Source organism: Engystomops pustulosus, chromosome 5 (genome assembly GCF_040894005.1).
Source record: "Engystomops pustulosus chromosome 5, aEngPut4.maternal, whole genome shotgun sequence".
NCBI classification, from domain to species: domain Eukaryota; kingdom Metazoa; phylum Chordata; class Amphibia; order Anura; family Leptodactylidae; genus Engystomops; species Engystomops pustulosus.
The window spans coordinates 188,984,265-189,000,344 of record NC_092415.1 but is presented as its reverse complement, the minus strand read 5'-3'; the positions used below and the strand labels follow the sequence as shown (position 1 = coordinate 189,000,344).

At 44.5% G+C, this 16,080-nt stretch overlaps 1 protein-coding gene across 2 annotated transcripts in view; it reads right to left on the bottom strand.

Annotated features, from left to right (window-relative positions):
* The window catches only part of ODAD2 (outer dynein arm docking complex subunit 2), a 91,313-nt gene that overhangs the window by 68,646 nt on the left and 6,587 nt on the right, over positions 1-16,080 (bottom strand). For both annotated transcript variants that reach the window (XM_072154087.1, XM_072154088.1), the window contains exons 4-10: positions 14,600-14,795; positions 11,906-12,012; positions 10,608-10,744; positions 10,413-10,529; positions 8,393-8,610; positions 6,319-6,465; positions 1,258-1,405 (exon numbers count right to left, since the gene is read on the bottom strand). In XM_072154087.1, the coding sequence (XP_072010188.1) occupies positions 1,258-1,405; positions 6,319-6,465; positions 8,393-8,610; positions 10,413-10,529; positions 10,608-10,744; positions 11,906-12,012; positions 14,600-14,795 (1,070 nt within the window). The remainder of the gene's footprint in view (positions 1-1,257; positions 1,406-6,318; positions 6,466-8,392; positions 8,611-10,412; positions 10,530-10,607; positions 10,745-11,905; positions 12,013-14,599; positions 14,796-16,080) is intronic.

The window sequence follows — 16,080 nt, the reverse complement described above, 5'->3', positions numbered from 1 at the left end:
TTCAGAGTGATACACAACAGCAGCAGAGGAGAGCTGGGGGTGGGGGTGTTAGGGGAGTATCTGAGGGCTATAATATCCAGGGGAGCTGTGGGTATAATATAAATGGAGCACAATGTTAGTGGAAGATGGGGGGGCATAATATAAGGGGGGGCCCCAATGTGAAGGGGAGATAGGGTGGCACACTGTGAAGGGGCCACAATATTAGGGGGAGCTGGTGGAGGCACAATGTGAGGGGACCATAATATAGAGGGGAGCTGGGGGGGGGGGCACAGAATGTGAAGGGAAGATGGGGAGAAAAATATGAGGGGGCAATAATGTAATGAGGAGATTTGGGGGTAAATTATGAGGGAGCCACAATATAGAGGGAAGCTGGGGAAGGCACAATGTGAGGAAGAGATGGGGAGTACAATGTTAGGGGACCACAATATAGAATGCAGTTGGGTAAGGCACAATGTGAGGAGGAGATGGGGAACACAATGTTAGGGGACCACAATATAGAATGCAGTTGGGTAAGGCACAATGTGAGGAGGAGATGGGGAGTACACTATGAGGGGACCACAATATAGAGGGAAGCTGGGGAAGGCACAATGTGAGGAGGAGATGGGGAGTACAATGTTAGGGGACCACAATATAGAATGGAGTTGGGTAAGGCACAATGTGAGGAGGAGATGGGGAGTACAATGTTAGGGGACCACAATATAGAATGGAGTTGGGTAAGGCACAATGTGAGGAGGAGATGGGGAGTACACTATGAGAGGACCACAATATAGAGGGAAGCTGGGGAAGGCACAATGTGAGGAGGAGATGGGGAGTACACTATGAGGGGACCACAATATCGAATGGAGTTTGGGCAAGGCACAATGTGAGGAGGAGATGGGGAGTACACTATGAGGGGACCAGAGTATAGAATGGAGTTGGGTAAGGCACATTGTGAGGAGGAGATGGGGAGTACACTATGAGGGGACCACAATATAGAATGTAGTTGGGCAAGGCACAATGTGAGGGGGAGATGAGGAGCACTGAGGGCGCCAATACATCATGAGGGAATACAAGAGGGTGAGGTAAGGGATGGGGCAAAAAAAATTGCTGCATCTTCTGCTCCTCTTTCTACGCCACAAAAGTTGGGAGGCATGATAAAGTGGCCCAGTGAGGCTCTGCCCCCCAGGGGCCTACTTAAAACCTAAATGTCAGTCAAAATACATCAGTAACAAACATGGCCCCCAGCCTCAAAAACATTTTACAATATTCCATGTTTACCTTCAAAAACTTGACCAACTTCTGGATCTGCCAGTACTCTGAGGGCAGGTCCGTGTTACCCTCCTGACGTCGCTCAGGCTGCTCCTCATCTTCTTCACTCTCGGTAGAACTTTCACTAAATTCTTCAGACTTTCCTCCAGGAGTTTTACTATTTTGAAAAGTAAAAAAAAATTTTTTTTAGAGGAACGTGTACAATATATAACAAAACACAGCCGAAAATATTCTGGTAAAATGATTTCCTTACTCTAGCTCCAGCCCCGCTACCTGCTGGCTTACACATGTTTGACAGGGAATTAATGAAAACGCATGTAATGTCGTCTCTGTGCACTTGACTAGACACAAGGGGGGAAAAATTTCAAGCTATTAGTCTGGTGTCAAGATAATAAGAATATTCCTCATAAATGAGGGAGGCCCCCGCGTCTTCTTAAAACAGAGACAGATGTAGCTGTCGAAAACTTATCTCCTACGAGTTCTTCACATGAAGGTTCACCTTTGGAAGGGTCATAGATATCGTGTCTTATTATTCTAAGAGGCGATTACAGCTACAAAGCACCAGGACTGAGCAGGAACATCCAAAATTGTGAACTGATCCTGGAAATGCAGTCACAGATCTGAAGAATATAGGAGCGCAGTGTGGATTTTAGTGTGTACCACGGTACTGGTTTATGTGCACATATACATGTCAAACATGTTAAGAAACAAATTACTGTACAGGCGGTCCCCTACTTAAGGACACCCGACTTACAGACAACCCATAGTTACAGACGGACCCCTCTGCCCACTGTGACCTCTGGTGAAGCTCTCTGGATGCTTTACTATAGTCCCAGGCTGCAATGATCAGCTATAAGGTGACTGTAATGAAGCTTTATTGATAATCCTTGGTCCAATTACAGCTAAAATTTTGAAACTCCAATTGTCACTGGGACAAAAGAAAAAATTTGTCGAGAACTACAATTATAAAATATACAGTTTCGACTTACATACAAATTCAACTTAAGAACAAACCTCCAGACCCTATCTTGTATGTAACCCGGGGACTGCCTGTATATACTTGAGTATAAGCCGACCCAAGTATAAGCCGAGGCCCCTAATTTTACCACAAAAACCTGAGTATAAGCCGAGTTTGGGTTTTCAGCACATTTTTTGTGCTGAAAAACTAGGCTTAAACTCGAGTATATATGGTGTATGAGATACAGGAAAAACAGCGCTACCCTCGTCCAAGATAGTACAATATTATGTAGCTCTCCAATCAGATGCTTGTGGGGTTGCTGGGAGTCGGACCTCAATCTTAGAAGACCAATTAGAACATTAGATCCCCCATATTAAAGTCCCTTTTATTTTTCAGAATATCAAATTGTAATAATTTAGTTAGTGTTGAAATATTAATTTGCTATTCAATTTGATAACATTAAAGAGGACCTGTTGTATACAGCTAGTGGCAGGTTCCCATACAGTCCTATTAACTGACTGACACCCTTCTTTTAGTGAAAAATTGTTTACACATAAATGAACTTTATCTTATATTCCCTGGCATCAGTGGGGGCGTGTCCTACTAAGCCAACCCCTCCTATCTACACCTTCCCATTTCCCATGCCTCTTCTCAGCATGTCATGTTTACCCCTTGTATGTATCTGAACACATGAAATCGCAGCATACCTCCATGGACTTCTACTTCTCTTCATCGTCCATGGAGGTATGCTGTGATTTCATGTGATCAGATACATACAAGGGGTAAACATTGCAGATGTAAAAGCCTTAGATGATGTCACGCTGGTCACATGACATGCTGCTGTGATTTCATGTGATCAGATACATACATGGGGTAGACGTTGCAGATGTAATAAGTTCTTAGATGATGTCATCCTGGTCATATGGACAAGCGCCCAATGACGTAACAGAGCTCTCTCTCAATGCTCCATACAGCAGAATATCATAGCCTGTCAATCAGGAACAACTAGTGACTCCACTAGTGTGAATGACTCACATAAGCTTACTAGTGGCTTTTTAACATTGCAGCCATTGAAAGGAACCATTTAGGGATGAGGGTTATGCTTTTTAATCATAATGGGGCACATTTACTTACCCGGTCCTGACGCGATCCAGCAGTGCGTTCTCCGACGAGGATTCGGGTCTTCCGGCGATTCACTAAGGTCATGCGCCCGATGTCCACAAGGTGTCGCTGCTGCGCTGAGGTCCGCCGCAGTTCACCAACCTATTCCTTGTGCATGTGAGTGATTGATTTTGCGACACAATTGGTTTTTTAAATTCCGTAGTTCTTCCGAATCCGTCAGGTTTTCTGACGGCCACGTCCCCCTCCATTTCTGTCGCGTGAAAGCCGGCCGCGTGCGCCACAATCCCGGCGGAATTCAGCGCAAAACGGAAAAAGTCGGGAAAACCCGATGAAAGTGCGGCCGCGGAGCCCTTAGTAATTGAGCCCCAGAGTTTTATGCAGTCTTAATTTTGGGTGCATTCATTTGCATGACAGCTTCTCTTTAAGAACTCTCCAAATGTATATCTGAATAGAACTAACTACAATACAGCGACAACGTTTTATGCCTTTTTTTTTTGCTAACACAACAAAAAAAAAAAAATCAGCTTTTGTGCGGCTGCAAATTCCATGAACAATTATTTCCATAGTTGGATTTCAACATCTGAGACAAATCTCTGAGCATCTCCGAGCTTTTAAAGGTGAAATTAGATAGAAAAATAATTACGTGAATACCTAGAGTGGGAGGTGTATCATCCCGCATCGGGACATCTGTTTTGTATTACCTCTCAACAAGAGCGAATCTTTGTTCAAGAAATAAAGAAAAAATAAGCTCCGATTTGCTCCTTTTCGTATCTTTTCCATCTTAAAAATTTCCAAATTTACATTAGAGGGAACGAGAGTCCGCTGGTAAAAAAAAAAATTAAACAAATCACCGACTGCCACTCATTATCTCTCCCATTTATTAACATCTGCTTTTGCTTGACATCAATCAAAGATAATCTTTCAGCAATGATCAGACAATTTTTTAGTCTGGTCCTGAGTGCGAGACCCATTACAGTTCATCGGGACGAGTCAAGTCAATCTTGGTGTCCAACGCCTAGAAAATATCACATCCAGATGGTCGCTTCAGGTTTATCGGGAATCTGAATGTTTCTCTGGGTAAACAGTGAAGTCTGCGAGACCGTCTGCCCGAGATACAATGCGGCATCGGGCTACAGATGTGGCCACCCATAACTGTGCTCAAATTCGGTTAACGCTTCCGGTTTCTTATAAAACCAATAAAATCTCAAAATACAAAACCCCTTTAGAAGAAGCAATTTCCATTATAACTGTTGCGCGGTCGCACTAGGATTGAAAGTTTTCATTATGTATTAGGGTCAGGAAGTAAGAGTTCTCCTTACGGAGTCTTTGCCAACTTAGGCTGCATTCACACTGCCGTACCATAGCGGGCAACGGCAGAGCATGGGGAGAGGAGGAGGAGGTGAGCGCAGCTCACCCCCGCCCCTCTCCATAGGAAGATATGGCGCACGGCGCCGTACTACGGAGAAAGATAGGACATGTCACATCTTTTTCTGGGGTACGGAGCGGTATGGTGCCGCACGTGTGCTGCACCGTACCGCTCCCGTTGGGCTCCGTGCGCCCATTGCCGTCTATGGGGGACGTATATCGGCCATATATACGTCCCCCATACGGCAGTGTGAATGTAGCCTAGGGCCATGATGTAGGCGTGTGGAGTCTTATAGCCATTGATGCTCCACTAGGGGATTCTGGGAAAATATGCAAAAAAATTTCCATGATGGGATAAGGAAAACCACGCCTCTTTTAGCTACCTCGTAAGGCAGCTCCCTTGACATCAAGCATGACCTACAAGAAGCCTTAAGACATGATGCGGGATTAAAACCAAACCAGTATATCTATTCCAGAATTTATTCATTCTGTATTAGTCAGATTGCCCAAATTCCTAAAGGGAGCTTGATCCGCATAAAGAAAGTTGAGGCAATACTGCTGTAACGGCCATGGCTGCCGGCATCCCGGTGTCTCGCCAGCTCCCTCCTCATCAGCACCTGGTAGCTGCTCCTGGATGCATGGTGCTACCCACTTGCCACTAGTTCCAGGGTCCTAAGGAGTCCAGAAATCCAAAAAGCCAATGGGGGGGGGGGGGTTATTATCTCCACACTGGCGGTGGAGCGGGCCAGCGCAGGGTGTTCCTGCACTAGCCCACAAAACTTCAGGACTGTATGTTTGCAGGTTATGGTACAATTCTATAAAGGCAGGGTCAAGCAAAGAATTGTAGGCCAGCACCAGCTGTCCAGCAGGAGTCTCCTGATATATCCGGACTTTATCAAACGCCGGAGAACTGACGTATGATAAATTCCTCCCAAGTGTCCCCTGTTCCTGTGTACGACTCCGATTCTGCTTCATGACTCTGATCCAGTTTTGCCTGCCTTGATCTCAGGCTTGTAACTTAGATTCTGTCAGTTTGCTCCCTGTCCTGACCTCTGGCTTGTCCCTTGGATTCTACCTGACTCTTTCCTGCCCTGACCTCAGATTGTCTTTGACTTTTCTCTGTCTGACCCCTGGTGCTTCACATTAATCCTCTGATCTACCAGATGTCACCTACACCAGGGCTACGCTAAGATGTAGCAGTTTTAAGACCATTTGTAAAAACCAACAGAGACACTGGGATAATGCGTTGGGGATTAGCCTTGCAGCACTGGTGTCCTGGGTTAGAATCCCACACAGGTCAACATCTGCAAAGAAATTGTATGTTCTCTCCCTGTTTGCGTGGGTTTCCTCCGGGTATTCCGGTTTCCTCCCAAACTCCAAAAACATACTGTTAGGTTGTTTCGATTGTGAGCCCATGGGGACAGGGACCAATTTGACATGCTTGTGCAGTGCTGCATAATCTGTGTGCGCTATATAAATAAAGAATTATTATTCTTTATTATTAAAGTAAGGTAGGTGACAAACAGAATACACATCCCATTGCCTGTAACCACTGGATAGTTGGGGGCATCAGCAGTTAATATGTATTGCAGTTAATAAGAGGTAAAAGCCTAAAAACATCCTACCTTTTTAAGGCACTTGGCCTTCTAACCCCCGGGGTGACAATGAAGGACCTTTTCTTACTCTCTGAGCTGGTCGGCTTAGCATTTTTCTGTTCTTTGGACCCCTCCTTCTTGTTTGTAGACCTCTCGTCCTTGTTTGTAATTGTGGCTCTGGAAAAATAAATGACTCTGTTCAGACGTTCAAGCAAAAAAAAAAGTTATTTTCATTTTCAATGAATCTTAATTTCTTTCCTGGATTCGGAACATGCTTGTGTTATTATAACTTATATTGTAAGGACTTTTTATAGGATATTTATACTTGGGAGCGGAGATTTGTAGACGATTACGACAACGAATGCGACTCCTTTAAGATCAATGAGGATCGCAAAGGGGGGGTTACGATACAAAGAACCGATGTGCGGGCGCACTTACGTAGGCAAAGTTATTAGTCCATATTTTATCTATTAGTGTTATTGAGTGTTATTCTGTACGGTCATAAAACTTTTAAAAAGTCGCAAAAAAATATAAAAGAGAAAAAAGAAAAAATTTGAAGTTGTTAAAATAACAGGAAGAGTTGCCAAAGGCACGGAGCATTTGCGGTTTGTGCCACTCCACGGCTTCACAGATGTCACAGATATTACGGCCCGCGCTCCGGGGTCAGGGCTCTGTGGCTGTGAAACAAATTATTGGATGTAATTGGCCTATTAGCGGAGACAGAAAAAAAACAGATTCTATAGCAAAGAGTGGAAAGAATCTGTGCAGGAGGTCACCGGCTTTGAAATGCTACGGCTAAGTCTCCATTATCGGGATCTATAAACATGCAGCTGGCGTTACGGTATGAGGTCATCCTTTGATGCGTAGCAGGAGCCGCCGCGGCGCACAATGGTGTAGACATGGTATCGATACTTGGCTATGGCTTATAACTCAGGAGATCCAATTAAGCTGCTTGGTATAGCGACAGGATGGCTCATTTCCATGACAATTACACAATATTATTTTTTTTTGGGGGGGGGGGGGATGAAGTATCCATGTCAAACATAGTGGGAGAAAGTGGGGTGAACAGAAGTGTAGGCCGATGGTACGCGGCCGTGTGAGTCAGTTGATCGTGGACCGCGCACTGGATGGATTTCATAGACAGGATGGGACTATGTGCATCATAGTGAAATATGATGCAAGGAGTCCCTGCTTCCTTGCTCCACTGCAGGGAAGAAGGGAATCCTTGCATCATATATCACTGTGATCCATATTGTCCTATCCACTGTATTGTGCTCGGTCCAAACAGGTATTTGCTAAGTCACCCCTGAAGTTTGTGCACCTACAACCCCTAGCAATGGGACAATGGGAGGATAAATACCTATTATGACACAACTACCTTATATATTTGTATTGCCTGACATTGCAGCTCATCACCGGAGTAAGGCCTGTATGTGGGCGCACCATGTGGAGCTATAGGTGCTCTATATACTCTCTATATCTATATCTCTGTGCCTTGCTATACCATGCAGTTATTCTCCTATATTAACCTCAGATTTGGTCACATTTGCTGAGGCATTAGGGGGCCCATACACTTCTACAGTCCAATCCTACAGCACAATGAGGTTTATGGAGTGTAATAATATTATTATAGTCTAAGACTAGGTCCAGCGGTTTTCTGCTAAGATTTTAAGAAATGGAAATGATTTCCTCATGTCCCATCATCTGCAATTGAATTGAATCCTTACCGTCCCGCATCCTAAGGTGGTCGCAGCCAGGGACGTACCTACAACGTACAGTTATACGGCCATAAAACTACAGCCCTGGCTCCGTGCTTTCCCTTTAGTCCTTTATAATTTCTCATCTTTATTAGATTAGTAAATTATAACGTCCGCGTAAATCAAGGCAGAATTTAATAACGTTTTTACGTCTGTCGTCTTGTCCTACTCGTTTGTATGAAGACTCGCAATCTGCAATTTGACTGAGGTTTTCCAGAGAATTTTTCCATCTACAAAATCACCGCCGCTAAGTAAAATAATTTGGCCTTTGTCTATGGATCTGGTTCATTTAAAACGTCCATAAACTATGAGAATTGCAAGGTATTAGGATAGAAAAGACAACATACTCCTGGTGACCATTAAGGGTTAGGTTCTTCCATTTCAGAGACGGCTCTAATTTGGCCTTGTTAGTCTTGCTTTTTACAAGCGGATTCCTTGTCTTCTCCTGTGCTTTCTTTTCTGGATACTCATTAGACCAATGGTTTTGGCTTGGTTCCTCCGCTTCAACTACATCCACATGTTGAATGGTTGGAGCCACTGGTGGGTCTTCGGAATATATAAAATCCTATGAATAGACAATACGGTTTTATGAATCGTGTTGTTTTTCGGACAAATGCTCGTGGTGGGAAATAGGCTGTAACAAACCTAGTAAAATGGAGGAAGAGGATACGATGTAATGGGAGAAGAGAGTGATAGACACAGTGACAAAATACAAAGTCATTGTTAGGTTGGGATCACAAGTGTCGCACACATTTATGGGAACATTTACGAAGGGCTTTGCGCCAGTTTTCTGCAAACTGATTGCACAGATATTTAAGAAGGGTCCGTGCCACATATGTGTCGCAGATGGACTATTCTTTATGCAACACAAATTAGGGGGCGTTACGGTGCACGGTCAGACCATGCGCTCGATTTAACATGCCTACATTAGAAGTGGTGCACTCTGTCCGGGCAGTGCAGGGGGCACCAGATTCATGAAAAACATGCACCAGAAATCCTGAATCTGGCGTCCCCTGCACGCTACACAGGCACTGCACTGTTGTTAGTAAACGTACCCCTTAGTGTATACGTCAAGAAAGGTTTTCAAGGGACTTTCAAGGGGTCAGGTTGTACCACTTGCATTAGGTTTTCTGTTATTTAAAGGAAACCTACCATTTGCTTTTATGCATTATGAACCAAACATACCTTGAGAATGCTGTAGCTATACTGATGCAGAAACATATCCTGTTTTATCCCTGTGCTGAGTGGTTTTGCTGAAAAATTATTTAAAAAATTATGATAATGAGGCTCTGTCGCTTCTGTGGCTGCCCCAGTGCTTCTCCTCTTACCCTGATTATGCACTGCTGCAATCATTGTGTTGTCCCTGACAGGCAGAAGTAATCAATCGCTGCACCATTCCCCAGCTGCTGTGTAGGAGTCATCCAGCTCAGGTTGAGGTTGGAAAGCTCCGTGTAATGTGTTTATGAACGGCAGCCTGTACGCAACCCAACTTTCCCAAGGTCCTGAATTTTATAATTGTATTTTTGAGCAAAACCACTCAGTTCAGGGATTAAACAAGATATGTTTCTGAATGAGGGTCTCAACAGCATTCCCGAGGCATGTTTGGTTCACAATGCATAAAAATGGTAGATTTCCTTTAAGACAGAAAAAATAGCAGTCTAACTTTCAACTAAAAATTGACAAGCTTTACGGAAGTGGCGCAAATGGACACTGACGAAAGCCATAAAAATGTCCAGTGAAATTCCAGCAAATATTAACGGATTTGTTCGCCTTCTGTTTTAATTTTGTTCTGACAGAAGATAATTATGGAGGTCTGAACGGAGGTGAAAACTGGGCCCAAGACTACAGGTAGCATTTAGATGACATAGGAAGACCTATTCCTCTGTAAATCCTCTTGGATTTGCTATGCAAGTGCTTAAATGCACCTCGAAATCTACAACAAAATTCATTGAACCATCTGAATAAAGAAATCTAAATGTTTTGTGACACTTGCAGATTTTGCTACAGCAAATTATTGGATTATAAGGACTAGTGATGAGCGGACCTGTACCGGTTGAAGTTCGCCAAGTTCTGCCGAACTTTGAACAAAAGTTCAGTCCAAGTACCCAAATGTGAACAACCACAACAAAGGGCTGGCCCCGATTGCGGGTCTAAACCCTTTAAATGCTGCGAGCAAAGAGTGTACGCTGCCATTTTTCCTAGTATTGTCACTCCTCCGTGACATCATTGGGAAGCGACAATTCTAGGGAAAATGGCAGCATTTTATAGGGTTAACTCAGTCTGAAGTCCGGGTTCAGGTCCGCTCAACCCTAATCGGGACCTATTTCCTGCCAATGAGAACCTGATACCTCATCTAAGACGCTCTACCTGCTTAGTGATGTTCTCTGCAAATCGCGGTGACTTGTCCTTCAACAACGTTATGAGATCCTTATAAACTTGACCTTGTCTGTCATAGTTAATTTCATCTTTATCCTTCATTATACCCTGTAAAAGGATTTGGGGAAGATGAGTGAGAATTTTACTAATATGAGACCAAGCACCAACAGACAGGGATATACCCACCATATTCACAAAGGCCCCCGATGTACTGTACGTCACACAGAGAGGGTCGGTGTCATGAGGTGTAATCATCAGATAGCAGATTTCCCCGTGAACTTGTCTCCAAGGCGGAGATCGGCAGCCGTTCGAGAATTCATAGTCTATAAAGAGATGACAATGATGTTAAAATGAAATAAGCTAGATTTTTTTTTTAGATACAGTCACCTGGGCAGCTACTGTTATCTATAGGAGGTTTGCCTTCAGTCAAGCACGGCCCTATGGCGAAGGATCTGAAAATGGAATGTTTAAAGGAAAATGTTGCCTTGATTTGGAACCCTAAGCCACCCAAGGCTCCTCGCCCCTCCCTTGTCCATAGGAAGGAGTGCTGCCAGGCCATACGTATGGCTAAAGATAAAGTATGTCGCTCGGTGCTCATCCTATCGAGCTGTACACAATGTATTTACACGGTGGCTGTATATTAGCTGCCTTTCGTATGTCTAGCATGTGGCCGTCATATACATGAAAGGGGCCTTATCTAGAGACACATCTCCGATGCTTGCAGTGTATATACATTGCATAGGTGCATTCCCAGGGAAGCTGGGGACTAATCCATGAGGGGTCAACACCCAGTTCTTGTACCATTCCACAGTTTGGGCCCAGCACAGAGCATGGAGCATGAAGTAGGTGGCTCTCACCTGTGAGTAGTGGCTTAATGACGTTACTTTCATTGACTACAAGTGTGAACACTGCAGTCAGCAGTAATCTGAGAGTCTGGAATTAGGTCTTCAATATCAGTTTGGTGGGCACCCAGCAATCCCTTAGAGAATGAAAGAGGAAGCAGACAGCTCCGTTTTCTGTGTAGTGGTCAGACCAGGTTACTACAGATCAGTATCTTTTCATTTGGACAGGAGCTAAGTGAAAAGATGATTCGGTTCAGCCACTACACAGAGAACGGCGCCATCTCCTCATTTTTCAGTTTACCGCCAATGATGAATCTGTGGGGGTCCTGGACATCGACCAATCTGATATTGTACTTACCCCTTATGTAGATGAATAGGAGTTGAACTTAGTCTGACCACTACCCAGGAGACCGCTGTCTACTTCTTTCCTCCTTTCTGTACCAGATACTGAGCTGATATGTCAATATGCGGAGTGTTGGACCCTCACCATTCCAAGGTCTTCAATATACAATATGACCCTAGAAAACCCCTTGAACTACAGCTGAGCCAATGCTATTAGACTACATAGAGACAATGCATACATTATAATGAACCATGTTCACACACAGCATATTGTCTGTGTATATACCGCACGGCACAGACCTGAGGTGTAATCTATGGACTTCAGCACAGATTTGTCTTCATCTTTGCAGAAACGTCTGATCAGATTAATCTCGTTCTTCACTGCGGTGGGAGAAATCCGGACTTCTCTGAAATGAGAAACAGAAAGCGATTATTACCTTGACCCAGAACATCTGTCTTTGCTGTAGAGTGGACGGCCCCGTGTGTTCCAGTATTAATGTTTCACATAAAAATCCTTGTTGAGTCACACGAGGTAACGCTCCCTCGTCCTACTGAATAGATTCATTCCTTGTTATGTCAACCGATACACAGAGAAAAGGGAAGCGCAAGTACTAAGGATGAATGACTAAACAAATCCTTTAGTACAATATTCCTACAGGTTTCTACATACAGCTCCAAGGCATGCCCACACATCTCCATGGTAACAGACCACAAACAAGCCCTGTGTAGTCTGGTCCTATAGCCATAAACTCTTCAACCTGCCAGACAATATCTTTGAATACCCCAGAACAAGAGATTTTGACTTCTTCAGGACCTTCTAAATCTAGAAATGCAACCCTGAATTACCCTACACCCGCAGATATAATAACTTTTAAAGGAAACCTACCATCAATATAAAGAATGATAAACCAGAGCCCCTACCGTGCTGTAGCTTCACAGGCTGTTACTCTGTCCCCACCCCCCATGTTCCTTCTGCACTTCCCCCCCTCTGTCTGCCTGCTGGGAGGGGGGAAGTGCTTCTACACAGTCTAACAGTTGGTGAGGCTACAGCACAGAGGGGCTCTGGTAGCGTTTCCAGGTATTATACCCAATACACTTTAATAGTCAATTCTAGGCACTAGTCACCTGACAAAAAATATTTGCATGCCACGATCAGTGAATTGAGGGCCTGAGTTTCGGGCCCTTACTCATCTGAAGGTCCAACAGTCTTAAAATAGTGGGATTTTTCCCCCACCAATCAGCTATTCCGGGCGTACAGGGAGCACAAACAGCTCCATGTCCTGTGTAGTGGTTGGCGCTGGGAACTGCAGCTGAGTCCCTATACACTTTATCAAGAGCTCAGCTGACTACTACAGGTACAATGGAGTTGGACATTCACCTCTGTTCTCTTTTTGTTGGAGAGGCAGATTTTACAGGGTTCAAGGGATGGTGAACCTTGAAGACCCCCAAAGTGAAGCCCAAACCCACATATTTATCGTACAGTGCAAACATGGCAATTTAATGTTAATGTTACTTTTTTAACTTCAATATCTTATCGTCAAATATTGTCAGTTGTGCTTTGCCACAACTCTCAATGGAATTAGCATCATGAGGTCACCAATACCATTAAAAGAAGGGGGGATTCTTATTATTGTTCCAGCTTCCACCTGGGTCACCCAAACAGGAAGAATCCCTGCATTCCTGCACAGTGTTACAGCCTTGGAAGCAACCATATGGAGGGACTCTAGTTAAGGCACCCAGAGCCCTTATTTCCATAAGTTTCAAAGTTGATTTTTTTTAGAAGGAATGAGACCATGGATAACCGTTCGGTGCCGTGAACCCATTGCCGTCTATGGGGGACGTATATACGGCGTCCCCCATACGGCCGTGTTAATGATCCCCCATAGACGGCAATGGGATCACGGCGCAGTACGGGAGTGGTGCTGCACGTGTACCGCTCTGTAGCCGGGAGAAAGATAGGACATGTCCTATCTTTCCCCGGAATACGGCGCCGTGTGCCATGTATCACTGTGGAGGAGGGTGGGGGTGAGCAGCACTCGCCCCATGCTCCTCTCCCTAGCACCAACATGTGTACGCGGAGCTACGGTATGGCGGGCACACATCGTGTGAATGTAGCCTTACTATAGATCTTGATAATATAAGAAATCAGTCTAAAATCAGTGAGCAGGAGGGTCCCTTCTTCCATTATAACCCATGGCCTCTTTGCTATAACACCGGCCGTGTGCCATGGGTAATATTTTTGTTGAAGATTACCGAGTATACTCACAGACATAAAAACGTATTACCAGCGACGTTGGTGTAGCCTGCTGACTTAAAAGAAAACACTAAAGCATTTTATTATTTGATTAAGTGGCTCGAAACCTCAACTGCTGAAGACAGGAGGTCTTTTTTCTACCAGTGGAAAGTGATATCCTGTCCTTGGCTCGAGCCTCAGTGCGAGTTTTCTCCACTGGTTGCCGCAGCCAAACCATTGTGGGAACGGTGCACAACTTACGATCAGACACTGATAACTCGCAGGGATCCGATTGCTACATCAGAGATGTTCTAATGTTCTATTACCGAGCCACGAACCACAAGATGTCCCAATAAATAAAGCGCCAGCTCCGGGGGCCTGTGTGGCACACACTTAGTAAGTGCAACCCGCCGGTGGTGTTGATTTAACAACTGGAAATAGATTCCTTTTTTTAGCAACTGGCAATTGACTGGACGTCATCTGAAATATTTTATATCATAACCAGAAATATAAAACATATGGACACGGTTCGCATCCCGCAGATGAGTTGGAAAACAACTTTTTTTTTTCTTTTTTTTTTTCCACTTCCAATTAGGTTTTCGCCTGCTCCTATGTTTTCACATCAATAAATGTAACGATTTTCATATCTTTCACCTTCCCCGTCATTATTTTTTCCTAGCGCATAAAAAGCAGATGTTGCTGCTCATTATAGAGGTCTGAGATGATAGACTGGAAATATGGGAGTTTGTAAATGTACTTACTGGGAGATGTGTTTCAGAGAGCTGTTCAGCAGCTGCATATCCAGTTGCTGGAGCAGCAGAAAGATTTTCATCTTGATTTCGGCCTCTTGGTCTTCGTTCTGACGCATTTTGTCCAACAGGCGCAGCATGGAGGTGTCTTCTCCTTCCACTGTGGAGAAGCCGGCGCCGAGGATTCTGGACATGGGGTCTCTGTTTGCTGAAAACACAAAGCGCTATATAAAATCAGAATGTAAAGGATCTTGTGTGTTTAGGCGACATACGTTCTTCCTAAACTTCCTATACCCAAACACACTTGTCTAAGAGAGAGATCCGTAATCCTCCAACACCTCTGCCGGTAGCTTTTGTTTCTAGAGAACTTATGGATTGGGCTTCTTGAAATCCAGCATGTCCAAAGGGAACCTGTCACCAGAATTTACCATCGGAAGAAAGGATAGATCCAGCACAGCAAACCATGGTCCAGGATCAAAATGTAGACTTTATTCCAAAAATTGTAGCCAGTGTATAGTAGTCAGCAGAACAGCCGACGCGTTTTCAGTGATAACAAACATTCTTACTCATGCGTTGGTTATCAACGGAAATGCGTCGGGTGTTCTTATGCCATGAGTACAAGTGTTTGTTAACACTGGAAACGCGTCGGCTGTTCTTTTGTCCTGCTCACATTAGCTGGTTGTGACAATATTGGATACTTTAGGCTGGATACAATGTTTGGAATAAAGTCTATGGGGCACATTTACTAAGGGTCTGCACACTGTATTTCCGTCGGGTTTCCCGACTATTTGCGATTAGCGCCGCATTTAACAGGGGTTTTTGGAGCACGGATCGGATTTTGGCACAATCCGAACACAAATTGGGGGGCGTGGCAGTCGGACAACCCGACTGATTCGGACTGAGCACAGGATTTAAAATTCAAATTGTGTCGCAAGACAATGCGCTCACATACACCGGGAAGAAGAAGGTGAACTCCGGCGGACCTCAGCGGGGAAGCGACACATGCAGGATATCGGGCGCACGATAGAGCTTAGCTTTAAATTTATAAACAGCTGTGGGAAAGTTAAAGCTGAGCTCTGATTGGCTGCCATGGGCAACTAGAACAGATCTGCTCTCAGACACTTCTGATAAATCTCCACCATTGGCTGTAAATGTTAACTGCAGATGGACCAGGTGGAGAGGTAGAGGGTGTGAGTGCTCCAACCCTGCACCTCTCCGTTGAAAGATGAGTGGCCTCCCCGCAAATCAGGTACGGCACGGACACCCAACCCAGTCAAGGTGCAGGGAGACATCATGTGCTTACAGCACTGTGACCGGATGCTACAGACTATCTATAGTGGCCATGATCTGCCCGCAATTTGTGCAGCCATAATTACAGTCGTGTGTATGGGACCTACAATCCACTTCCCTCTTTTTCTCTCCGTCTCCGATTCTGTAGATCGCAGAAGCACAATCCTGAAATATGATATTCTTATCTTTTATATAATACATTG